At 52.9% G+C, this 26,424-nt stretch overlaps 1 protein-coding gene across 2 annotated transcripts in view; it reads left to right on the top strand.

Annotated features, from left to right (window-relative positions):
* The first annotated feature begins 13,014 nt into the window (after nt 1-13,014).
* The window catches only part of PDE4A (phosphodiesterase 4A), a 50,982-nt gene continuing 37,572 nt past the window's right edge, over nt 13,015-26,424 (top strand). Inside the window, exons 1-3 of one of the 2 annotated variants that reach the window (XM_074384635.1) lie at nt 13,015-13,152; nt 13,781-13,887; nt 14,476-14,681. In XM_074384635.1, coding sequence (XP_074240736.1) covers nt 13,840-13,887; nt 14,476-14,681 — 254 coding nt within the window. In that variant the 5' untranslated portion in view covers nt 13,015-13,152; nt 13,781-13,839. Of the gene's footprint in view, nt 13,153-13,780; nt 13,888-14,475; nt 14,682-17,292; nt 17,873-26,424 lie in introns of those variants that run through there. The other variant, XM_039466236.2, reaches the window with a different exon arrangement.

The following is a 26,424-nucleotide window of genomic DNA, read 5'->3' as shown; positions in this document are numbered from 1 at the left end:
ACAAAAACGCCCTCCCGCCGCAGCCCCTCCCCCTCGCGCTTCATTCAAACCCGCGAGTGGGCGGGCAGCGGCGGGGGAGTCCCCCTCTCCTCCCCCTCCCTCTTCCCCTCCACCCTGGCAGTCCAGCACTTCAGAGGCCGTCACAGCCCGAGCACGCGCGCTCACGGACCCACACCCCGGCGGCTCCCACAATCGCGCACACACATACACACTCACACACCAGCAAAGGGTCTGGACACCCCCGTCCCCTCCCGCCCCCAAGGCCGGAGAGGGCAGGGCATCCCCTCCCCAGCCCCCCCCCGCAAGGTAAGCTTGGGGCTGCGAGCTGCGGTGGGGAGGGGGACCCGGTGCCATGGAGGGAGGGGGCCAGGACGGTACGGGGTTCCCCGGCTCCCCAGGAAAGCCGTACCCCACCCCCGCAGTACGCCCTGTAGGGCTTCGGCCCGGTCATCAGGCTGTGGGTGTTTGTAGAGAATCCCAGATGTCGGGGATTCCTGGATATGCGCGGGGTCTCTCTTCCCGGCTTTGGAGCCTGGAGCTGCCCAGCTTCAGCAAAACAGGGTCCCCGGTGCCTCAGCTTCCAGAACTGGGGACAGGGCGCCGGAAGCGTCCCCATCAACGCCAAGCATTTCCTAATTTGCCGGCACAGCACCTCCAGCCCTGGGGACTGAGAAGGAGAGACAATCCTAAGTTGCTTTGCACTGTCCCTCTGTCCCCGGTGCCCACCCACCCCATCTGTGCAAACCCTGCTGTGTCTCTTCTGCCTGTGAGGTGAGGGGTAGGGGGAATTGGGAATGCTTTTTGGGGCCACCCTTGCTGCTTCTGCTACATCCCATAGCCGCGTACCACTGAGCTGCGGGGCCCGGCAGGCGGCTTTGCCTTCTTAAGTCTCGATTTCCTTATCTGCAAAGTGGGTAATAACACACACCTAGGATTCCGAGATCTCTTGCGTGCAGAGCCTACTTTTGCGCCATCATTTTATTTATTAGCTCATTTTACATCTGTTTTCCAAGTGCCTACTACATGCTGGGCACGGTGGCCAGGCTTTGGGGCAGCAGCAACCTACAAACCCAGCAGGGGTCCCTGCTCCTGGCTGGTGAGGGAGCAGGATCCCTGTATAAACAGACAGAACCCCGAGGGTGATTTCAGACTGTGAAGACTAAAATTCTGTCCTCGGACTCAGAGAGAATAGGGAGAAAGGCACTCAAGATCAAAGGAGGGGCAGGCCACGGTGGCTCACGCCTGTAATCCCAGCCCTTTGGGAGGCTGAGGCGGGCGGATCACTTGAGATCAGGAGTTGGAGACCAGCCTGGCCAACACGGTAAAATCCCATCTCTACCAAAAATACAAAAATTAGGTGGGCGTGGTGGTGCGCCCCTGTAATCCCAGCTACCCAGGAAGCTGAGGCAGGAGAATCGCTTAAACCGGGGAGGAGGAGGTTGCAGTGAGCCAAAATCATGCCACTGCACTCCAGCTTGGGCGACAGAGCAAGACTCTTTCTCAAAAAGAAAGAAAGAGAGAGAGAGCGGGAGGGAGGGAGGAAGGGAGGATGGGAGGGAGAAAGAGAGGAAGGAAGGAAGGAAGGAAGGAAGGAAGGAAGGAAGGGAGGGAGGGAGGGAGGGAGGGAAGGAAGGAAAGACAGAAAGACAACATTAAATGAGCTTTCTGGATTCTGCCTGCCTTCCTTCTTGGGTCTGAGCTCCATGAGGGCAGGGTCAGGTCTAGAATAGTGCCTGGCACACAGTAGGTGCTCAATAAAAGTTGAATGAGCCTGGCACTGTAGTGTGAGCCTGTAGTTCCAGCTACTCAGGAGGCTGGCTGGAGGATCCCAGCAACAACCGTCTCTAAAAAAAATAAAATAAAAACAAAAATAAATCCTTAGCTGGGCCTGGTGGCACACACCTGTAGTCCCAGCTCCTCAGAATTGCTTGAACCTGGGAGTCAGAGGTTGCAGTGAGCCGAGATAGTGCCATTGCACTCCAATCTGGGTGACAAGAGCGAAACTCCATCTCAAAAAAAAAAAAAAAAAAAAAAAAAAATCTTAAATGAATTAAAGAGGGGATTAGATGTAAGACTAGATTCTAGAACTGTAGATTAGGAAGAAGGCTTAGTATCAACCAGTCCACCACCACCTCCCCCTTGAATTTGATACAAGAGACAGTGAGTCTCAGAATGTCAACATTTCTACAAAATCAAAGATGGGCCCTGCACAGTGGCTCACATCTGTAATCCCAGATGTTTGGGAGGCTGAGGTGGGAGCATCGATTGAGCCCAGGAAATCGGGGCTGCAGGGAGCCATGATCACGTCACTGCGCTTCAGCCTGAGAGACAGAGTGAGACTCTGTCTCACCAAAAAAAAAAAAAAAAGAAGATGGTGAAAGCAAGGGTTGTGCACAGCTGGGGACAGAGACCAGAACTGAGCACTCGGCCCTCTAGGAACTCATGGTGTCCTGCCAGTGCCAACCTTTCCCCACATAGCATATAGACACAGCACTGCATTCATCTATTCAATATTTATTCAGCACTTACTTTTTTTTTTTTTTTTTGAGACAGAGTTCCGCTCTCGTTACCCAGGCTGGAGTGCAATGGCGCGATCTCGGCTCACCGCAACCTACGCCTCCTGGGTTCAGGCAATTCTGCTGCCTCAGCCTCCTGAGTAGCTGGGATTACAGGCACGTGCCACCATGCCCGGCTAATTTTTTGTATTTTTAGTAGAGACGGGGTTTCACCATGTTGACAAGGATGGTCTCGATCTCTTGACCTCGTGATCCACCCGCCTCGGCCTCCCAAAGTGCTGGGATTACAGGCGTGAGCCACCGCGCCCGGCCTTGGAGCTGACTTTTAATGGAGGAAACTGAAACAAAATACCATGATCAAAAAGATAGAGCGACACACTGTGAGTAGGATACTGATGGAAATAGAGGGCGTGGCTGATATTTCGAAAGACAGCCTGGAGGAGTTGAATTCAGCACACACACACTCAAACCCAGACAAACATAATCCCACTAACACTCATCACGGATGAGCAGCCAACGAAGAGTCTGAACAATGCCCTGAGGCCCCATGGGTACTGAGTGACTGAGCAGAGATTTAAACCTGGAACCTGCATTTCTTTTTCTTTTTTTTTCTTTTGAGACAGAGCCTCACTCTGCCATGCTTTCGCTGGAGTGGGGTGGCTCAATCTTGGCTCACCGCAATCTCTGTCTCCCAGGTTCAAGTGATTCTCCCGACTCAGTCTCCCGAATAGCTGGGATTACAGGCATGCACCACCATGCCCAGCTGATTTTTTTGTATTTTTAGTAGAGACAGGGTTTCACCACATTGGCCAGGCTTGTCAAGAACTCCCAAACTTAGGCGATCCAACCATCTCGGCCTCCCTAAATGCTGGGATTACAGGCATGAGCCACTGTTCCCACTTTTCCTTTCTTTTTAAAGACTGGATCTTGTTCTGTCACCCAGGCTGGAGTGCAGTGGCAATCACAGCTCATTTGCAGCCTCAAACTCCTGGGCTCAAGCAATCCTCCTGCCTCAGCCTCCTGAGTAGTTGGGATTACAGGCACACACCACCATGCCTGGCTATTTATTTTTTCATTTTACTTTAAAGATGGGATCTCCAAGAGTTGGAGGCTGCAGTGAGCTATGATTGCACCTCTGCATACTAACCTCGGTGACAGCAGGATACTCTACCTCAAAAAAGAAAAAACAGTGGGGTGTCATTATGTGCCCCACGCTGGTCTCAAATTGCTGGCCTCAAGCAATTCCCTTGCCTCAGCCTCCCAAAGTGCTGGGAATATAGGCATGAACCACTGCACCCAACCTCCAGAACTACATTTCTTGTGGTTTTTTTTTTTTTTTTTTTTTTTTTTTTGAGACAGAGTTTCGCTCTTGTTACCCAGGCTGGAGTGCAATGGCGCAATCTCGGCTCACCGCAACCTCCGCCTCCTGGGTTCAGGCAATTCTCCTGTCTCAGCCTCCTGAGTAGCTGGGATTACAGGCACGCGCCACCATGCCCAGCTAATTTTTTGTATTTTTAGTAGAGACGGGGTTTCACCATGTTGACCAGGATGGTCTCGATCTCTTGACCTCGTGATCCACCCGCCTCGGCCTCCCAAAGTGCTGGGATTACAGGCTTGAGTCACCGCGCCTGGCCCCAGAACTACATTTCTAAGCACTGTGAAATACTGTTTCCCACTGCACCTATACACAGGACACCCCCACACACATACCTACACATTCATATTACAGTCACACAGGCACAGCAACCTCTTTCTTTGCTTTTTTTTTTTTTTTTTTTTTTTTTTGAGACAGAGTCTCATTCTGTCACCAGGTTGGAGTGCAGCGGTGCGATCTCGGTTCCTTGCAAACTCCGCCTCCTGGGTTCAAGTGATTCCCTTGTCTCAGCCTCCCAGTAGCTGGGACTACGGGCACAAACCACCACACCCAGCTAATTTTTGTATTTTTAGTAGAGATGGGGTTTCACCATGTTGGCCAGGATGGTCTTGATCTCTTGACCTTGTGATCTGCCCGCCTCAGCCTCCCAAAGTGCTGGGATTATAGGCGTGAGCCACCATGCCTGGCCCAGCCTCTTTCTTATTCCCATAGACTGATGTATTGCCCTGACACATAGTTTCCTGCGGGTACAATTTGGTCTCAACTCTGCAACACTTAGACTCATAGAAAGTGCCACCAGCCCAGGGCACACACACACCCATGTGTGAAGTTCATGTACACACATGCATGTATTTTTTTTTTTTTAGACGGAGTTTCGCTCTTGTTACCCAGGCTGGAGTGCAAATATGCATGTATTTACACTCACGTGCACACATGCCTGGAGCCCTTCGAAATCTTTCCAAGACCTTTTTGTTAGCTTTGAGCGTGGAGCTGGGGCAGCTGTCAATATTCAGGGCCCTGGCGTGGGCAGGGGCTTTGATTCTCACTTTTCTGTTACTGGCTGCACATCCCCATATCCTTCTGTTGAGGGAAGTGGGGAGTGGGCAGGATGTCAGACTGGGTGACATCAGCTCTCCTAGGCCAGACCAGGCCAGTGGCTCCCCTAGGTCGCTGACAAGATGGGTGGGGGAAGAGGACTCTTGCAGCCTGAGCCTGATGCCAGCTGTCCAGAGCAGCCTGTGCTGCCATCTGGACCCCCTCCCCAGTGGCCTGCTGTCCAGGGGAGGAGAAGGCAGGCTTACAGGCATCCCTCCACGCTCAGCACTCCTGGGCCTGCCTCCGGTGCCTGGGTTGCAGCCAGGGCTGATGGCTGCCAATGTGCATTTGTGTCCTGACAGCAGGAAGGGGCATGTCTCTGCCTCTCTCCCCTGCCCTGCTGGACTCCTCCAACATCACCTTCTTCATTACTTTCTTCATTTCACAAACCCTTGAGGCTGGCAACATAATTTGCAGAGCCTAGGGAAAGAGCACAGGCAGGGTTCCTCTTCAAAATTACAAAGAATAGGCTGGGTGAGGTGGCTCACGCCTGTACTTTGGAAACACTGGGAGGCCAAGGCTGGCAGACAATTTGAGGTCAGGAGATCGAGACCATCCTGGCTAACATGGTGAAACCCCGTCTCTACTAAAAATACAAAATATTAGACAAGCATAGTGGCACGCACCTGTAGTCCCAGGTACTGAGGAGGCTGAAGCAGGAGAATCGCTTGAACCCAGGAAGTGGAGGTTGCAGTGAGCTGAGATCGCACCACTGCACTCCAGCCTGGGTGACAGAGTGAGATTCTGTCTCAAAGAAAATACGTAAATAAATAAATAAACAAAATTACAAAGAATAAGCCGGGCGCAGTGGCTCATGCCTGTAATCCCAACACTTTGAGAAGCCAAGGCAGGGGAATTGCTTGAGGCCAGAAGTTTGAGACCAGCCTGGGCAATACAGGGAGACCCCATCTCTATGGAAAATCAAAAAATTTAGCAAGGCTTGCTGGCACAGGCCTGCAGTCCCAGCACTTTGGGAGGCAGAGGCAGGAGGATCTCTGGAGCCCAGGAGTTCAAGACTAGCAGGTTACTTGGGAGGCTGAAGTGGGAGGACCGTTTCAGCCCAGGAGTTCGAGGCTGCAGTGAGCTATGGTTGTGCCACTACACTTCAGCCTGGATGACAGAGAAAAAACCCTGTCTCTAATAAATAAATAAATAAATAAATAAAATAATTTTGGCTGGGCACAGAGCCTCACATCTGTAATCCCAGCAGTTTGGGAGGCCAAGATGGGCAGATCATGAGGTCAGGAGTTCAAGACCATCCTGGCCAACATGGTGAAACCCCATCTCTACTAAAAATATAAAAATTAGCTGGGTGTGGTAGTGTGCACCTGTAGTCCCAGCTACTGGGAGGCTGAGGCAAGAGAATTGCTTGAACCAGGACCGGCAAAGTGGAGGCTGCAGTGAGCCGAGATTTCGCCATTGCACTCCAGCCTGGGTGACAGAGCAAGACTCTGTCTCAAAATAATAATTTCAAGACAATAACATCAGTACATTAAATCTGGGAGTGTGGAACAGGTTGTAGATACATGAAGCTGGCCCTGGATACAGCTTAGAATAAGAAAACTCCTGCCCTGGTGGAACAGAGGGCCTGGGGAGAGGCAGAATGTCAGGGGCAGTGAGAATTGAGAAGAAAAATAAAGGGGACTGAATGAGAGGTTAAGGGTAATAGTGTAGTGGGGAGGCATCTATCTCAGGGAAGGTTTCTGGAGGGATGAGACTTTGAGCAGGAACCTGAAAGAGATAAGGGAGTCAAGCAGAGTCACTCATTTATTCATTCATTCAAGAGATATTTGATGGCCAGATGTGGTGACTCATGCCTGTAACCCCAGCACTTTGGAAGGCTGAGGTGGGAGAATCACTGGAGCCCAGGTGTTTCAGTCCACCATTATGAGCAACATAGTGAGACCCTATCTCTACCAGAAAATTTTAAAATTAGGACAGGCGTAGTGGCTCACGCCTGTAATCCTAGCACTTTGGGAGGCTGAGGCGGGTGGATCGTGAGGTCAGGAGCTCGAGACCAGCCTGGCAAGCATGATGAAACTCCACCTCTACTAAAAATACAAAAAATTAGCCAGGCATGGTGGTGTGCGCCTGTAATCCCAGGTACTTGGGAGGCTGAGACAGAAGAATTGCTTGAACCTGGGAGGCGGAGGTTGCAGTGAACTGAGATCGCATCACTATACTCTAGCTTGGGTGACAGAGCAAGACTCCATCTCAAAAAAAACTTTTTTAAAAATGAAAATGAATTAACACAAAAATTAGAGTCAGGGCGACGGACATCTGAGGTCTGAATATTTTCTAGGTGTTTGACAAACAGCAAAGAGGCTAGTGGCTTGGCCACAGTGGCTCACGCCTATAATCCCAGCACTTTCGGAGGCTGAGGTGGGAGGATCACCTGAGCCAAGGAGTTCCAGACCAGCCTGGGCAACATGGCAAGACCCCCCTCTACGAAAAATTTAAAAATTAGCAGGCCATGGTGGTGCTCGCCTGTGGTCCCAGTTACTTGGGAGACCGAAGCGAGAGGATCACTTGAGCCCAGGCATTCAAGGCTGCCCTGAGCTATGAACACATCACTGCACTCCAGCCTGGGCAACAGAGTGAGACCCTTGTCTCTTAAAAAAACAAAACAAAACAAAACAAAAACAGTGCAGTGGCTCACGCCTGTAATCCCAGCACTTTGGGAGGCTGAGGCGGGTAGATCATGAGGTCAGGAGTTCAAGACCAGCCTGACTAACCTGGTGAAACCCTCTCTCTACTAAAAATACAAAAATTAGCAGGGCTTGGTGGTGCATACCTGTAATCCCAGCTACTCAGGAGGCTGAGGCAGGAGAATCGCTTGAACCTGGGAGGTGGAGGTTGCAGTTAGCTAAGATCGAGTCATTTCACTCCAGCCTGGGCAGCAGATCAAGACTCAGTCTCAAAAAAAAAAAAAAAAAAACAAAAAACTGTATTAGACTGGGCAACATAGTGAGACCTGTTCTTACAAAAAATTTAAAAATTAGCGAGGCATGTTGGTGCTCGCCTGTGGTCCTAGCCACTTGGGAGGCTGAGGTGAGAGGATTGCTTGAGCCCGGGAGGACGAGGTTGCAGTGAGCTATGATTACAGCACTGCACTCCAGCCTGGGCAACAGAGTGAGACCCTGTCTCAAAAACAAAACAAAAAAAACTTAGCTGGGCATGGTGGCTCACGCCTATAATCCCAGCACTTTGAGAGCCCAAGGCAGGTGGATCATAAGGTCAGGAGTTCGAGACCAGTTTGTCCAACATGTGAAAACCTGTCTCTACTAAAAATACAAAATTTAGCTGGGTGTGGCAGCACATGCCTGTAATCCCAGCTACTCAGGAAGCTGAGGCAGGAGAATGACTTGAACCTCAGAGGCAGAGGCTGCAGTGAGCCAAGACCGTGCCACGCACTCCAGCCTGGGCGACATAGGAGACTCCATCTAAAAAAAAAAAAAGAAAAAAAAACCTTAAAAACTTTATTGCTGCCTGGGCGTGGTGACTCATGCCTCTAATCCCAGCACTTTGAGAGGCTGAGGCCGGTGGATTGCTTGAGCCCAAGAGTTCAAGACCAGCCTGGCCAACAAGGTGAAACCCGTCTTTATCAAAAAATCCAAAAATTAGCCAGGTGTGGTGGTGCATGCCTGTAGTTCCAGCTACTCTGGAGGCTGAAGAGAAGAATCGCTTGAACCCAGGAGGTGGAGGCTACAGTGAGCCGAGATCACGCCACTGCACTCCAGCCTGGGTGACACAGCGAGACCCTGTCTCAAAAAACAAACAAATAAAAAAGACCCAAAAATCAGAAACAAAACAAAAAACAAAAACAAAGAAACCTTTATTGCTTAAAAAAAAAAAAAAAAAAAAAAAAAGGTAACTATCTCTGGTCAGGTGATTGAGACCATCCTGGCTAACACAGTAAAAATCTGTCTCTACTAAAACTACAAAAAATTAGCTGGGTGTGGTGGCAGGCGCCCGCAGTCCCAGCTACTCAGTAGGCTGAGGCAGAGACTCTCTTGAACCTGGGAGGCAGGGGTTGCAGTAATCTTTTTGCTGGTTCAGGGACCTGCCTCAATGTTGACGGCTTCCAACTCATCAGGGTGGTGGTTGCTGAAGGCTGGGGTGGTTGTGGCAATTTTTAAAAATAGGAAAACAGGCTGGGGCAGTCACTCACACCTGTAATCCCAGCACTCTGGGAGGCCAAGGCAGGTGGATCACTTGAAGTCAGGAGTTTGAGGCCAGCCTGGCCAACACGGTAAAACCCTGTCTCTACTACAAATACAAAAATTAGCCTGGTGTGGTGGTGGGCACCTGTAATCCCAGCGACTTGAGAAGCTGAGGCAGAATTGTTTGAACCTGGGAGGCAGAGGTTGCAGTGAGCTGAGATGGTACTACTGCACTCCAGCCTGAGTGACAGAGGGAGCCTCGTCTCAAAATAAATAAATAAGATAACACTAATCATTCATGACAGTCAGATGTCCTCCTTGATCGATGGGCTGCAGAACGGAGGCTGTGTTAGCAGGCATGAAAACATCTCCTTGTACCTCTCCATCAGAGCTCTTGGGTGACCAGTTGCATTGACAATGAGCAGTCGTATTTTGAGAAGAATCTTTTTTTCTGCACAGGAAGTTTCAACTGTCAGCTTAAAATATTCACTAAACAGATGTGCTGTCGTCAGGCTTTGTTGTTCTATTTATAGCACAGAGGCCAAGCACACTTAACATCATCCTTAAGGTCCCCAGGATTTTCAGAATAGTAAATGAGCGTTGGCTTCAGCTGAAAGCCACCAGCTGCATGAACCGTTAACAACAAAGTCAGCCTGGCCTTTGAAGCTTTGAAGCCAGGCATTGAACTTCTCTCTAGGGCAAAAGTCCTAGCTGGCCTCTACTTCCAAAAGAAGACTATTTTGTTGGGTGGGCACTGTGGTTCACCCCTGTAATCCTAGCACTTTGGGAGGCGAAGCCAGGAGGATTGCCTGAGCTCAGGAGTTTGAGACCAGCCTGGGCAACATGGCAAAACCCCTTCTCTACAAAAACACAAAAAATTAGCTGGGTGTGTGGTGCGAGCCTAAAATTCAACTACTCCGGAGGCTGAGGCATGAGAATCTCTTGACTTGGGAGGTGGAGGCTGCAGTAAGCTGAGATCGCACCACTGCATTCCTGCCTGGGCAACAGGCTCTTCCCATCCCCTGACTCTGTCTCAAAAAAGAAAAAAAAACCTATTTTGTCTACACTGAACAATTTGTTGTTGATTGTAGCCACCTTCATCAGTGATTTTAGCTAAATCTGGGTAACTTGCTGCAGTTGCCTTTTTTTTTTTTTTTTAACTTTTCTTATTAAAACACTTTTACAGCCAGGCACAGTGGCTCACACCTGTAATCTCAACGCTTTGGGAGGCTGAGGCGGACAGATCACGAGGTCAAGAGATTGAGACAATCCTGGCCAACACAGTGAAACCCCGCCTCTACTAAAAATACAAAAATTAGCTGGGCATGGTGGTGCACACCTGTAGTCCCAGCTACTAGGGAGGCTGAGGCAGGAGAATAGCTTTAACCTGGGAGGCAGAGATTGCAGTGAGTCAAGATCATGCCACTGCATTCCAGCCTGGCTAGAGAGCGAGACTCCATCTCAAAGAAAAAATTGCGATTTTTGAGGCCAGTCACGGTGTACCATGCCTGCAATCCCAGCAATTTGACAGGTTGAGGTGGGAGGTTTGCCTGAGCCCAGGATTTTCAGACCAGCTTAGGCAACATGGCGAAACTCCATCTTTATTAAAAAAAACACACACAGTGGCCGGGCGCGGTGGCTCAAGCCTGTAATCCCAGCACTTTGGGAGGCTGAGGTGGGAGGAGCGCTTCAGCCCAGGAGTTTGAGACCAGCCTGGACAACATGGCAAGATCCCATCTCTACAAAACAACAACAACAAAAATTAGCCAGGCATGATGGCACGTGCCTGTCATACCAGCCGCTACTCTAGAGGCTGAGGTGGGAGGATAGCTTGAGCCTGGGAGTAGACTGCAGTAAGCTGTGCAATGGTACCACTGCATTCCAGCCTGGGCAACAGTGTGAGACCCTGTCACAAAAAAAAAAAAAAAAAAAAAAAAGAACCAGGCTGAGTGTGATGGCTCACATCTGTAATTCCAGCACTTTGAGTTTGAGCTTTAGTTTGAGCTCAGGAGTTCAAGACCAGCCTGGGTAACATAGAAAGACCCCCTTCTCTATTTAATAAACAAGAACAGGTGGGGTGCAGTGGCTCACACCTGCGATCCCAGCACTTTGGGAGGCTGAGGTGGGTGGATCACCTGAGGTCAGGAGTTCGAGACCAGCATGGCCAAGATGGTGAAACTCTATCACTACTAGAAATACAAAAATTAGCTGGGCATGGTGGCGGGCGCCTATAATCCCCGCTACTCAGGAGGCTGAGGCAGATAATTGCTTGAACCCAGGAGGTGGAGATTGCAGTGAGTCAAGATCACGCCACTGCACTCCAGCCTGGGCAAGAGAGCTATACTCCATCTCAAAAAAACAAAAGGAAAGAACCAAAGTAGGGGGCAAACCAGCTAGTACATAGTAGAACTGCTAGGAACAGTATACTATTGGGTTCTCAATGACAACCTGACATTGAACAGGTTATTAAAAGCCTATTATGTTTCAGATTCTGTTCTGGACACTCAGAAGATAGTAATGAATAATACCATATTCTTATTAATATAATAATTAGGCCAGGGATGGTGGCTCAGGCCTGTACTCCCAGCACTTGGGGAGGTCGAGGTGGGTGGATCACAAGGTCAGGAGTTTGAGACCAGCCTGGCCAACATGATGAAATCCCATCTCTCCTAAAAATACAAAAATTAGCTAGGTGCTGTGGCATGTGCCTATAATCCCAGCTACTGGGGAGGCTGAAGCAGGAGAATTGCTTGAACCCGGGAGGCAGAGGTTGCAGTGAGCCAAGATCATTCCACTGCACTCCAGCCTGGGCGACAGAGCAATACTCCATTTCAGAAAAAAAAAGAAAAAAAATCAAACAAGTTTTCATGCCCTCCTGCAGCTAACATTCCAGTGTGAGGAGACACAAACCACCACGCCCAGCTAATTTTTGTATTTTTTTTAGTAGAGACGGGGTTTCGCTATGTTGGCCAGGTTGGTCTTGAACTCCTGACCTCAGGTGATCCGCCCGCCTTGGCCTCCCAAAGTGCTGGGATTACAGGTGTGAGCCACCTAGCCCAGTCACAATAAATGTAATAAATAAATTACATAGTGTGGTATGAGGGGGGAAGATCGGGAAAGGGGAAACAGAAGTCCTGGGAGGTGTATTATAATTTTAAATGGGGTGGGGTAAGAAAGAAAGAAATGCCTGAAAGGATGAGATATAAACAAAAACCTAAAAGAGGTAAAAAAAAACCTGTGGATTGCTTTTTTTTTTTTTTTTTTTTTAAAGACAGAGTCTCCCTCTGTTGTCCAGGATGGAGTGCAGTGGCCAGATCTTGGCTCCCTGCAACCTCCACCTCCCCGGCTCAAGTGATTCTCCTGCCTAACCCTCCTGAGTAGCTGGAAGTGCCCACCACCATGCCCGGCTAATTGTATTTTTAGTAGAGATGAGGTTTCACCATGTTGGCCAGGCTGGTCTCAAACTCCTGACCTCAAGTGATCCGCCTGCCTTGACCTCCCAAAGTGCTGGGATCACAGGCCTGAGCCACTGCACCTGGCCAACCTGCGGATATTTGGGGGAAGAGTTCCAGGTGGAAAGAATTGGAAGCGCAAAGGGCCTGAGGCACCAACATGCTTGCTGTGTCCAGAAACAGCTAGACCAGTGTGGCTGGAGCTGAGGGCAGGAAGGTGACTGGACATATCGTGCAGGACTGTGTGGGCCACGTGAGGACTTTGACTTTTCCTCTGAGTGAGGTAAGAACCATTGAGGGCTCTGGGCAGAGGAAGATCATGATCTGAATCGAGTTTTAACAGGCTCCCACAGGGTCAGATGTTAGCCTTTATTAAACATTTACTGAGTGCCAGACACTATTCTGTTCAATACGGTTTGATCTCATTTCATTCTCACATGAACCCTATAGGGAATATCATTCCATTTCACAGAAGAGAAACTGAGGCTCAGAGAGTCTAAGACACTGACCCATGGCCACACAGCAATAATCATCAGCTCCTGGGTGCCAAGGTAAAGTAAGCCAGCCTCTCCCTCCCCCAAGCATTTCAGACAAGGATCGGTGGCTGCAGAGCGCACCCGTCTTCGGGAACGGCGTCTGTGTCCCTGTCTGTCTGTTTCTATTTCCACACGTCCCTGTCTGTCTCCACGCGCCTCTGCCTGTGCGTCCCCCATCTGTGCCCAAGCCGCCGTCTCTCTGCGCCCGGCCCCCGCACATCGGAGCTATTTCGGGTTTAAGGCTTAAAAGCCCAACAGCTCGGAGGAGACGCTTCCTCCGGCCCCCGGCTCGGACCACGCGCCACACGCGGCCAGCTTTGGGAGCTCCCAGTTTTTTCTGCGGGATCCCCGAGCCGGGGAAGCCCCCGCGGGAGGAAGGAGGGGGGCTGGGACGACCCGGGCCCGGAGGCTCTCGGCCCCCCAGTGGCCAACCCGAGCATTGACGCCGTCAGGAGTCCAGCCGTGCGTCAGCTGTCGCCCTGGCAACGGACGGGCGACGTCACCCATTGGTGGTGCGTCAGCCACCTGCTGACGTCATGCCCCAGGAGAGGCAATAGGCAAGGGGCGGGGGCGGGTTCTAGGCCCGGCCGGCAGGGGGAGCCCTGGGGCATTGATGGCAGATCCGTTTGGCTTGGTCCTGCAGGAGGCCCTGGCCCTGCTGACATGGCCCCCGCATCCCCAACAGCGCGCTAGGTTGGCGAGATGAAGAGGAGTCGCAGTGCCCTGTCCGTGGCCAGGTCCGGGGACGAGGTGCGAGGGGAGGGGCTTGGGCTGGGGGCGGGGCTTCGCTCTCCTGGGAGACTATCGCCCTCTAGTGACTATGGCTATTTCCTGAACGTGGCTTCACTACTTCCAAGCTGCAAGGAATTTGGTCCCCTTGTGCCTCAGTTTACCCCTTTGATGCTATTTTTCTCCTGCTGCCCAGATTGAGACTCTCAGCCGGCTCAGGGAAAAATGAGAAGAGGATTTTGGCTAGGAGATGGGAAGGGGCCATTGATATTAAGACCAAGAGGTGGCCTCTTAGACGTGGAGGGTGGGAAGAGACCCTAAAAAGGTGATGTGTTTGAGAGCTCTCACACGTGAGACAGAATGTAAAGATGTGACAGACCCAAAGACTGGGGCAACAAAGCGGGACCCGACCAAAATTATGGCTAAGAAGGGTCAGCCATAAGGATGGTTAGGGAACCCTCTGTGGGAGGGGTCAGTGAGTGGTTCACACAAGAAGGGCACCTATACCCCCATTAGCTACTCCCTTAGATAGGTAGGGGTGTTCTTGGGGAGAGGGGCTCACAGCTTTCGAGCCAGGCCACGCCCCCATTCCACTTTGTCCCTCCCCAGAGACCGAGGGACACCCCCGAACCCGGCCGTGCCAGTATGCTGGGGGCTGACCTGCGTCGCCCTCGCCGCCGCCTCCCGTCCGGTCCTGGCCTGGGCTGGGCCCAGCCTGAGCCCTCGGACCCTGGGGTCCCTCTGCCGCCACGGCCCACCACGCTGCCGCTGCTGATCCCACCGCGGATTTCCATCACCAGGGCGGAGAACGACAGGTAGGTAGGAGAGGGAGGAGAGTGGGAGGTGAGCTGGGGAGTCACCGTGCCAACTGGGTTAGGTCCAGCCACCAGCGCTTCCCGATCTCCATGCTCCTGCGGTTTGCAAAACTAGCTGAAACTTGTCCTGTGGCGGGCTGTGACACCCCTCCCCCAAGGCACCCTTTGCAGGCTCTAGGAATCCCTTCTTTCATTGTCCAGCTGCCTGAGTCAGCAAGGGGCAGGACTGAGGAAAGACGTGTCATGTCTCCAACCCCCAAGATGCCCCCGTGTTCACAGAGCTGGGGCAGGTTGATCAGGCGGCTGTGCACCCGCCTTCGTGTCCCCTGCTGGGAGGATCAAGTTTCTTCCCCGCCTTGAAGGGGATGGTGGGGTCTTGGAAGGGGTCTGAACTTGCATTTTTCTTTCTCCTGGGGAGATGTGAGAAATATCTGTGAACTCTGGGTTCACACAGCATCTCTTGCTGATCCTCATCTGGGGACCTACCAAGTACCCAGCCAGTTTCCCAGGGTAATCAACCCCCATCTTGGCTCAAGAATGAGCAGTAAAGTCGGACAGCTGAGCTGGTCCTGGCTTTTGGCCGGCCCCTGCACCCTGCCCCCATGCACTCCTCTGGTCTCTGCTCTCTGCAGTTCCAATCCACCCCCACCCCCAGCTACTCAACTGGAGGGTTCTAGGGTCTCTGTTTCCGCCATGGTCCAATGGTTCATTTCCAGATAGGGAGAGCAAGTGACTGTCACTCGCCCCTCGCGCTGCTTAATTATACCTCCCCTTGCCCATCCCAGGAGCCTCAGGTCCAGTCGGTTTATCCCCCGCTCACCCCACTGCTCCTCGTTTCCTCTTTCTTCTACAACCCCAGTTGTGGCCTGACACCCCCACCCACCTCACATTACTCACCCACACCCCCTTCCAGATCTCGAACCAACGTTACAGCACCCCTCCCCCCCAGAATTTGGCCCAGCCCAGGACTTTCAAATATGATCAGGTAGAACTCGCAGCCCCTGCAAATTCCCTAGAAGCCGTTTTGAGTGTGTACTGTGGGGGGTGTTCCTGAGAGAAGTGGGGGACACAGTGCTGGCCCCTGGGGCACCCCGCGGCTGCTGATAAGGAGACCGGTTTTTGCTCGGCGTTCGCCCACGCCGGGAGCCCCCTCTGGCGGGGAGGAAAGTGGCTGTGGGGGTTGAAAAGACCGGCAGTCTTTTTTTTTTTTTTTTTTAATAAGGCGAAGGGCGAGGGGGGAGGGCGGTGGCAGGCAGCATCGCCTGCCCTGGGGAGCCCGTGAGAGGGGGCGCACTGGGGCGGGGGCCTGATCCATGGGTCGCGCAGCACAGCAGTTTCGCGTTTAAGCTCTTATGGGCGTGGTGGGGGCGGGACACGGGGGTGCGTGCACTCCCTCCGCCCAGCAGCCAGCCTTGGGGGGGGTTGAGGGGGATGGGGGCGCACTCGGATCCCGCTCGCTCTCTGCTCGCTCGCTCGGCGCGGCGCTGGGGGAGGCGGGAGCGTGAGTCACGGCGACTCCCGATTTAGGTGCCGGAAGGGGGGCTCTGCCGGCGGGGGCCGCCGGGAGGAGGCTCGCCTGTTTACTCGCCTGAAAAGGGCACGGGGGTGCGCTCCGCGGCTACCCGGGACCTTCCTCAGTTTACCTCCTGCAGAAGCGCTTTAGAAGAGGCAGCTATGTATAGAGCGGTGGGCGGGCAGCGGGGGTATCCGCCACAGGGTGTCCTCCTGGAGCCACAAGGGAATCAATGGGACACACCCCAGAAACACCCCAAAGAGGCCCCAGGCCGACCACATACACACGCACACACACTAACATACATAGACGCCCTCGGACACTACAGTCAGACGACAGAGGCAGAATTGCGTGCACAACTCCGCAAGCACGCACAGACCACAAACGTATCCAAGCGCTTGAGAACACATTCACAGTCCCCAGGCCACCTGAAAAAAGACCCCGTAAGGATGCACATCATCCAAATAGGTAGCACATGTGCCCACACATCCTTCACCCACAGACACACACAGATATACACACAGCCAAATCCAGAGAAACGGGCAGACAACAGCAGCCAACCACGTGCGCACACACACTTCCAGCAGACACTGAAAACACAGACAACCCTCGGAAGAGGCCACGTGCGCGCACATCCCGCCCCGGGCCCGCACCATCACTATCCTCCGACGCACAGACAGGAGATCCCACACACTCTGCCGCCGCCCGCTGCAGGCACCGCGCCGGGAGCACCGGGACCACTCCCCAAAAGCTCCCCCTGGCCAGGGGTAGCGGCGAGGACACGCCAGCACCGGACTCCGCCCTCGCCATGATGGACCGACTGACTGACACTCTGGCAACCAGTCCCGTGTCTTCTTCCAGATCGGATTAACCGTTTAACTCCTTCGTGCCCGTGCGCGCCGCGGCCAAGCAGGGTGCTTTGGAGAGAGCCGAGTTCCAGCGCCCCCTCCCCTCCCGGAGCGGGGCTCTGCGTGGGCGGGGAGGGCCCCCCTCCTTAGGTGGCTGCCCCCCCACTGGCCGGGACGAAGGAGGAGGGGGGCGGCGCTGACAGCTTCGGCGGGCGGAGGCCGGGGAGGGGCGGGACGGGGCGGGGGAGCCGGGGCTGGCGCCGAGCGGGGCGCGGAGCGAGGAGAGCGCCGCCCGGCACGGAGCAGAGCTCCAAGCGCTGAGAGGAAGCCGCAGAGCCCGGCCCGGGGGCGATTGGCCCGCAGCGCCCCCGGGTCTGTCCCCGGGGCGCCATGGCCCTACTGCGGCCGGGCGCACCCGCGGGGCCCTGGGCCTGTTTGTTGGCGCGCAGCTGAGCGGGGTGTAGGTTGGAAAGGCCAGGCCCCCCCGGGGCGCAAGTGAGGGCCGGCGCCATGGAGCCCCCGACCGTCCCCTCAGAAAGAAGCCTGTCTCTGTCACTGCCCGGGCCCCGGGAGGGCCAGGCCACCCTGAAGCCTCCCCCTCAGCACCTGTGGCGGCAGCCTCGGACCCCCATCCGTATCCAGCAGCGTGGCTACTCCGACAGCGCGGAGCGCGCGGAGCCGGAGCGGACGCCGCACCGGCACATAGAGCGCGCCGATGCCATGGACACCAGCGACCGGCCCGGTCTGCGCACGACCCGCATGTCCTGGCCCTCGTCCTTCCACGGCACTGGCACCGGCAGCGGTGGCGCGGGCGGAGGCAGCAGCAGGCGGTAAGACTCCCCGCGGCGGTTGCGCGCGGAACGGATGGGCGCGCAGGGAGGAGGCAACTTGAGCCGCCGGCCGCAGGGGGCGCTAGGATGCGGGTGGGGTCGGTGTGACTGGCGGGGGCGGAAGAGGGAGTTCAGCTGCGGGGGCATCCGGGACCTGGCCCTAGGTTGTGCGCGCTACGGGAGGCTTCCTGCTGAAGCTCATCTTGGGGCCCATTTAGGGGGTGCCATGCTGTGTGTGGTGTTAACGAAGTCTGGGTTGGGGAAGGGGGCTGCAGCTTTAGGGGTCCGTATTCTTGGTGACAATGCAGGACAGCGGCTAATCTGGGAACCACTTGGAGGGACCTTCCTGGGGGCACTATGCTGAGAGCTAGATTCGCAGTGTTGGGTACTCTTGGGGCACTCAGTAAGGGGGTGCCTGCTGGGACCAGGATCTTGAGTTTAGTCTGGGCCGCTCTCAGGGTCCTTCTAAGGGGTGGAGGACTCTATTGTAGGGATGTTAGCGGACTCTTCCTGCAGCAGCTGGGGTCAGAAATCCAGAGGGTGACTCTTGGGGCAACACTGTTTTGGGAGGCTTCTGTTAGGTGGGAGTTCCCCTCTCAGCGCAGGCATGTTAGGGTTCAGTAGCTGCTCAGAGGCAGGAAACAGTGGAGGGGGGCACAGTCCCAGCAGAGAGGGAAGGAGTCCCGGACTGCAGAGGTGACAGTACAGTGAGGGTGTGCATGTTGAGCCTGGTCTCTTCCGAGGGTCTCCTCCAACAGTCCTGCGTTTGCTCCAGTGGTCTGGGTATGACCAGCTGTGGCTGCCTTAGTTGTGTGTTCTGCATGAGTTTTTGGGGTCTTGTGATGGTGACACAGTGACTATGTACCCTCCAGGGTCAGTGTAATTGTGACACTGTGACAGGGCAGTGTGTGTGCTTCTGGGACAGTGTGACAGTGACTGTGTGTGCTCCAGGAATGCTGTGACTGTCACAGGGTGACTATGGGGCCTCAGGGGATGCAGTGACTGGGACAGTGACTGTGTCTGCTCCTAGGACAGTGATTGTGCAGTGGTGTTGGTGCTCTAGGGACAATGTGATGTGTCAGTGTGCATTTCTGACATGCAGTGATTGTGGCACTAGGATGTCTACACTCAGGGAACACTGTGATTGAGTCGGTGGAACAGTCTGTGCTCCCTGGACATTGTGATTGAAACTCTGGCTGTGCGTTCCTCTTCGCCAGGTGCTCACGTCTGAGAGTCGGTGCTCTGACATGTGGTCTGTGTGTTCCCTCTGCCTGGTGTATCTAAAAACTGGTGTCCTTTAACCACCTGGCGTTCTTAGTTACTGCTCCTACTTTGACGGTGCTCCAGGATCTGATGGTGTGTGCTCCAGTGATGTGTACAACTGACAGCTTTGCCCGGGTGCTCTACCTGATGCCCATGGATGCCCCACTGCTGGGGATATCACTAAGATGATCAGATTCGGGCTTCTTATCCCTGGAGCTTCTGAGTGAGGCCACTCTAAGATGTAGCCCTACTCTTCCTAAGTCTCTTTGGGGGTCTTCAGCAGTCATTGAAGCCCTCCAGGCCACCCTACCTCTGTTCTGGTCACCCCCACCCCGAGGACCCTGCACGCTCGTCCCTACCAGCAAGCAAATGTCTTGGGCCCAGCACACATGGGCTGATATTTCCCAAAGGGAACTGGAGAGAGGCTGAAGGAAGATAAAGCTGGAATCAACAGAAAATGCTAAAACCAGGGGCAGGGAGCCAAACTGGCACAGGTCACTGTCCTAAGACACCAAGGGGCCAGGCACGGTGGCTGATGCCTGTAATCTCAGCATTTTGGGAGGCCGAAGTGAGCGGATCACCTGGAGTCAGGAGTTGGAGACCAGCCTGATCAACATGGAGAAACCCTGTCTCTACTAAAAATACAAAATTAGCAAGTGTGGTGCTGCATGCCTGTAATCCCAGCTACTCGGGAGGCTAAGGCAGGAGAATGAACCCAGGAGGCAGAGGTTGCGGTGAGCTGAGATCACGCCATTGCTCTTCAGCCTGGGCAACAAGAGCAAAACTCCTTCTCATTAAAAAAAAAAAAGAAAAAAGACACCAAGGGATAGGTGAAACGCAGTAGGATCGGGGCCCCATTCCTATGCAAGTCTCCAGGGATTCCTCTGCTGGTCTCTGGGCGCTGAGTCTTAGGGGATGTGGCTGAGTGGTAATAATCATTATTATTTTAGTGGTAATTCATTTTGCAATGGTTCACCCACTGGCTCCATGCCAGGGACTCTTCCATACGTCCTCATCCCCAGTGCCCTGGGTATTGCAGCAGGGTATTCCTGCCGGCATATGGGGAAACTGAGGCCCAGGGACAAAAACCTTTCTTTTTCTTACCCAAGCTCACACAGCTAGGAGATAGCGGAGCTGGAATTGCAACGAAGGTCCATTTGATTCCTGTGCATCTTTTATTTTATTTTTTATTTTTTTATTTTTATTTTTGAGACAGAGTTTCACTCTTGTTGCCCAGGCTGGAGTGCAATGGTGTGATCTCAGCTCACTGCAACCTTTGCCTCCTGGGTTCAAGCGATTCTCCTGCCTCAGCTTCCCAAGTAGCTGGGATTATAGGCATGCACCACCACAACTGGCTAATTTTGTATTTTTAGTAGAGATGGGGTTTCACCATGTTGGTCAGGCTGGTCTCGAACTACCTCAGGTGATCCACCGGCTTCAGCCTCCCAAAGTGTTAAGATTACAGATGTGAGCCACTGCGCCCAGCCTCCTGTGCATCTTTGTATAAGTCTCTTGCCCTCCCTGAGCCTCCGTTTTCCAGTTTGTAAAGTGGGGCTGTTGTTGGCACTGCCGTGTGGGGCTCAGTTTGAGGGTTCTGTGAGCTTGGGGATGTGTGTAAAGGACTAAACATAAGCAGATCTCCACTCAGGGACCTGGACTAAGGCAGAGGGGCCTGGGTAGACCCTGTTTCTCCCGGGTGACAAGGACAAACAGGAACCCTAACCACATCCCCACATGGACTCAGGTTTCTGTTTCACTGTGGGTCCGCGCAACCATCAGTGTCTGTGCTGAGGTCCGCAGCTGGGACTGGTGGGTGGGCTGTGGCTGGCGTCGGTTCCAGGGTCCTCCCCCACCCCCAGAGAGAAGGAAGAAGGTCTCTGATGGCAACCTCAATGCTTAGAATGGGCATTTCTTCAGAAAGGGGGTTTTACCAGGGCACACACAGGATTCAGTGCTCCCCACATTGGTGTCCGCCCAGCTACCACAAAAGGAGTCCAGCCAGCTCCCCCATTTGAGTCAAAGGAATGCCCAGAGAGAGGGCACTGCCTCCCCACTATCCGAGATGTCATCCAAACCTCCCTTCCAGACCTGAGGATGTATGAGACGGCTGAGTCACGGCACAGCCACGATCTGTCAAGAGGCAGATGGAGAGGGAGGAAGAGGAGGACTTTGGTGGTGGGGGGTGGGGAACTGTCTGAACCGGGGATGGGGCCAACATGCAGGCCCGGCGTTCCCTTTCCCTGGGCCCTAAAACTCTCTCCATCAAGGTGGGGCCACAGCGTGGCCCCAGGAGCAGGTGGAGGCAGCCAGCTAGGGTCTTTGGTCTCTAGTTTCTGTCTCCACTTGGGTCCTCGCCTCCCGCTTGTCCCTGACAGTCCCAAGTCCCTGGATGTGGGTTGGGAGCAGGTCTCCCCGCGCGCCCTCTGCCGGACGACGAGGAAGGCACAGCTTGAGCGTGCGCTCCGAGCGCGGACCTGCCCCAGGGACGCCAGTCCCGGAGCAAAGCAAAGTCGCCGCCGCCGTCGCGGCACCCCGTATTATTATTTCATGTTTATTGAGCATCCTGGAGGGCGGGCGCCAGGCTGGATGACCTCGGGCTGCGAGTGGGGTCCTCATCCTCCCGGGCTTGGGACCAGGCCGCTGTCCTCAGGTGCCACCCGCTGCCACGCGCTGCAGGGACTGCCGCCTGGAGGACAGGGAGGAACCTGGCCGAAAAGTTGCGTCCGTGGAGTTCCCATCCCGCCTCCGCTCGCTTGCCCGGCAGGCCGAGGAACAGTAGCATCCTTGGCTCTGCACGTCTGCCCGGGAAAACAGAGACCATAGTACTTGCCCAGGGTCACACAGCAGGAAGGGCAGAATAGGAGTTAAAAATCAGATCTCCTCCACTCCAGACTGCTCAGTAACATTCACATGGCCACTGACTCGCTGTGTGACTTGCGGCCAGCGATTGTACCTCTCTGAGCCTTCCTTTCCTTATCAGTCAAGCAGGCTGAAAAATAAGAACTGCCCACCCCCAGGGCTGTGGTGAGGCTGATATGTTTGACGTAGGCGCTGGGCAGCCAGGAGCTGGTGTTCTGAGAAAGTACTTCCTCAAATGACATCAGCAGAGAGAAAGGGGGCGTCCCGCAAACCGCAAACCCGGATGGCGGGGAGGGCGCCCCATATTGTATTGGTAACAGATTGACTGCAGGCTCCTATGACTTTAGAGAAACTGGGACTTTGGGCCTGGGAGAGCCACAGTCTGGCAGGGTGAGGACAGAATTGTGAGGGCTCTGAGCCCACTCTGCACTGTAGAGTATGAAGAGTTCAGATCTGCCCGGCTCGGGTTCAGGCCTGTGATCCCACCACTTTGGGAAGCCAAGGCAGGTGGATCATTTGAGGTCAGTAGATCGAGACCAGCCTGGCCAACATGGTGAAACCCCATCTCTACTAAAAATACAAAAATTGGCCGGACGTGGTGGTGGGCGCCTGTGATCCCAGCTACTTGGGAGGCTGAGTCAGGAGAATCACTTGAGCCTGGGAGGCCAAGGTTGCAGTGAGCCGAGATCTGGCCACTGCACTTCAGTCCAGGTGAGAGAGTAAGACCCTGTCTTAAAAAAGAAAGAAAGAAAGGAAAAGAAAGAGTTCAAATCCAGCTTTTGGACAAGTGAGGCCTGTAATCTCAGCAATTTGGGAGGCTGAAGCAGGAGGATCGCTTGAGGCTAGGAGTTTGAGACCAGCCTGGGCAACATAGTGAGACCGTGTCTCTACAAAAAGAAAATAAATAAATAAATAAATAAATAAATCCAGCTTTTGTCCTTTACTCGCTGTGTGATCTTCACCTGTCGGAGCCTCAGTTTCCTCATTTGTAGCAGAGTCATTCACTCCACAAACTTAGCACCTTCAGAACTGGCTGAGAATGCTGTAAACCAAGTTTGTCCAACCCATCGCCCAGGATAGCTTTATAGCTTTGAATTCGGCCCAACACAAATTTGTATACTTCCTTTTTTTTTTTTTGGAGATGGAGTTTCACACTTGTTACCCAGGCTGGAGTGCAATGGCGCGATCTCAGCTCACCGCAACCTCCACCTCCTGGGTTCAGGCAATTCTCCTGCCTCAGCCTCCCCAGTAGCTGGGATTACAGGCACAAGCCACCATGCCCAGCTAATTTTTTGTATTTTTAGTAGAAACGGGGTTTCACCATGTTGACCAGGATGGTCTCAATCTCTTGACCTCGTGATCCACGCGCCTCCGCCTCCCAAAGTGCTGAGATTACAGGCATGAGCCACCGCGCCAGGCCTGTATACTTTCTTAAACACTGAGATTATTTTGTGATTTTGTTTCCTTTTTCTTTTCTTTCTTTTTCTTTCTTCTTCTTCTTTTTTTTTTTAGCTCATCAGCTATTGTTAGTGTTAGTGTATTATTTTATGTGTGGCCCAAGACAATTTTTCTTCTTTCAGTGTGGCCCAGGGATGCCAGAAGATTGCGCACTCCTGCCATAGACACAATCCCTGCCATCCTGAAATTGTCAGACTAGAGGGTGAAGCAGAAGTAGCAAGTAAAGGACTGGGTATGGTGGCTCACGCCTGTAATCCCAGCACTTTGGGAGGCCTAGGCAGGCAGATCACTTGAGGCCAGGAGTTCGAGACCAACCTGGCCAACATAATGCAAAACCCTGTCTCTACTAAAAATACAAAAATTAGCTGGACACACACCTGCAATCCAAGCTACTTGGGAGGCTGAGATAGGAGGACTGCATGAACCCAGGAGGCAGAGGTTGCAGTAAGCTGAGATCATACCACTGCAGTCCACCCTGGGTGACAGAGCGAGACTGTATCCAAAAAAAAAAAAAAAAAAGTAAGTAAAACTGTATGATAATTAAAGATGGTAACACAGGATATGAAAAAAAAGAGGGATCCTGAGGTCAGAGAAGGCCTCTCTGAGGAGGTGACATTTGAACAGAGACCTAAATAAAATAAGGGAGGATGCTATGTGAGTGTCTGATGGAAGAGGGTGCCAACCAGAGGGCAGAGTCAGGGCAGAGGTCCTCTGGTGGGAATGTGTCTGATACGTTGGAGGCAAGTGTGCCTGAGACAGATTGAGCAAGGAGGGAGTGGAAGGAAAGGAGGCAGGGAGGTGAGGCACGCAGCTCATGTGAGGCCTAGTAGATCATGAGGCAACGGTCAAGGTTGGCTTAGGCCTCAGTTTACATCTGGTTTCCCAGGAAGGGAACTCATCCATGAAGGGCTTGAGTAACCTCATGGCTAAAATTCCTGTCTCTGAAGCCAGCAAGCTGGGTCTATAATCCAGCTCTGATCTTCCTAGGCTGGGAGACCTTGGCCAAGTCACTTCTTGCTGGGCCTTGGCTTCCCCTCCTTTGAAATGGGCCTAGTGAGAACCGTATTCCTAAGGGCTGATCTGATGAATTGGCAAAACAATTCAGGGAAGCTAAGGGCATTGAAGCCTTAGCTGGTCAGTGAACAAAACTGCAGTTCTGGGACAGGTACAGTGGCTCATGCCCAGCACACTTTGGGAGGCTGAGCGGGGGCAAATCACTTGAGCCTGGGAGGAGGAGGTTGCGGTGAGCCAATATCATTGTCACTGCACTGCATCCTGGGTGACAGAGTGAGACCTTGTCTTTTAAAAAAAAAAAAAAAATAGGGACAATAATGTCAACTGGGGCCAGGTGTGGTGGCTCATGCCTATAATCCCACACTTTGAAATGTCAAAGTGGAAAGATCCTTTGAAGCCAGGAGTTTGAGACCAGCCTGGGCAACATACAAAGACCCTATTTCTACAAAAGTTTTAAAATTAGGCAGGTGTTACAACATGCACCTGTAGTCTCAGCTACCTGGGGGGCTGAGGTCAGAGGATGACTCAAACCAGGAGGTCGAGATTGCAGTGAGCTATGATCATGCCACTGTACTCCAGCCTGGCTGACAGACTGGCACCCTGCCAAAAAAAATATACAAAAAACAAACAACAACAAAAAAACTATCACCTGGTAGGTATTTGGTGTGTATTTTGTGAGGATTAAATGAGACCATAAGACCAGGTTAGATGGCTCATGCCTGTAATCTCAGTACTTTGGGAGGCCAAGGCAGGTGGATTGCTTGAGCCCAGGAGTTCAAGACCATTCTGGGTAAGATGGGAAAGCCCCATCTCTGGAAAAAGTACGAATACACACATACACACAGGCCGGGCATAGTGTGGTTCATGCCTGTAATCTCAGCACTTTGGGAGGCCAAGGTGGGCGGATCACCTGAGGTCTGGAATTCCAGCCTGGCTAACATGACAAAACCCCATCTCTACTAAAAATACAAAACTTAGCCAGGTGTGGTGGCAGGTGCCTATAATCCCAGCTACTCAGGAGGCTGAGGCAGGAGAATCCTTTGAACCCGGAAGGCAGAGGTTGCAGTGACCTGAGATTGTGTCATTGCACTCCAGCCTGGGCGACAAGAGTGAAACTGCATCTCAAAACAAACAAACAAACAAAAATTAGCCGAGCATGGTGACGCACATGCTACTTAGCTACTCAGCTACTCAGGAAGCTGAGGTTGAAGGATCACTTGACTCCAGGAGGCTGAGACTGCAGTGAGCTATGATCACACTACTGCACTACAGCCTGGATAACGGAGTGAGATCCTGTCTCAAAAAGAGAGAGAGACAGAGAGAGAGAGAGATCAATCATAGCTAGAGGCACTGGTGCACAGGAGGCTTTCTAAAGGGTTAGTTGCTATCATCACCATCATCGTCATTATCATCATCATCTGTAACCTCTGGCTAGTATAGTGGCTTGCGTATTATAAGTCCTAAGTAAATGTTTGTCAAATAATGATAATAACTGTAATTCATATTAAGTAAGTGCTTACTAGGTTCAGACACTTTTTTGAGCCTTTTATGTGTCCATCCATGGGGTGAGTGGTAGTATTATACCCATTTTACAACTGGAGAAACTGAGGCTCAATGAAATAAAGTGACTAGCCCAAGATGAAATGTTTAAGAAGTGCCAGAGGCGGCCGGGCGCGGTGGCTCAAGCCTGTAATCCCAGCACTTTGGGAGGCCGAGGCGGGTGGATCACGACGTCAAGAGATCGAGACCATCCTGGTCAACATGGTGAAACCTCGTCTCTACTAAAAATACAAAAAATTAGCTGGGCATGGTGGCATATGCCTGTAATCCCAGCTACTCAGGAGGCTGAGGCAGGAGAATTGCTTGAACCCAGGAGGTGGAGGTTGCGGTGAGCCGAGATGGTGCCATTGCACTCCAGCCTGGGTAACAAGAGTGAAATTCTGTCTCAAAAAAAAAAA

This window comes from Saimiri boliviensis, chromosome 14, assembly GCF_048565385.1.
Source record: "Saimiri boliviensis isolate mSaiBol1 chromosome 14, mSaiBol1.pri, whole genome shotgun sequence".
NCBI classification, from domain to species: Eukaryota; Metazoa; Chordata; class Mammalia; order Primates; family Cebidae; genus Saimiri; species Saimiri boliviensis.
The sequence above is the reverse complement of the archived record's forward strand: the minus strand, read 5'-3'. Positions and strand labels throughout refer to the sequence as shown.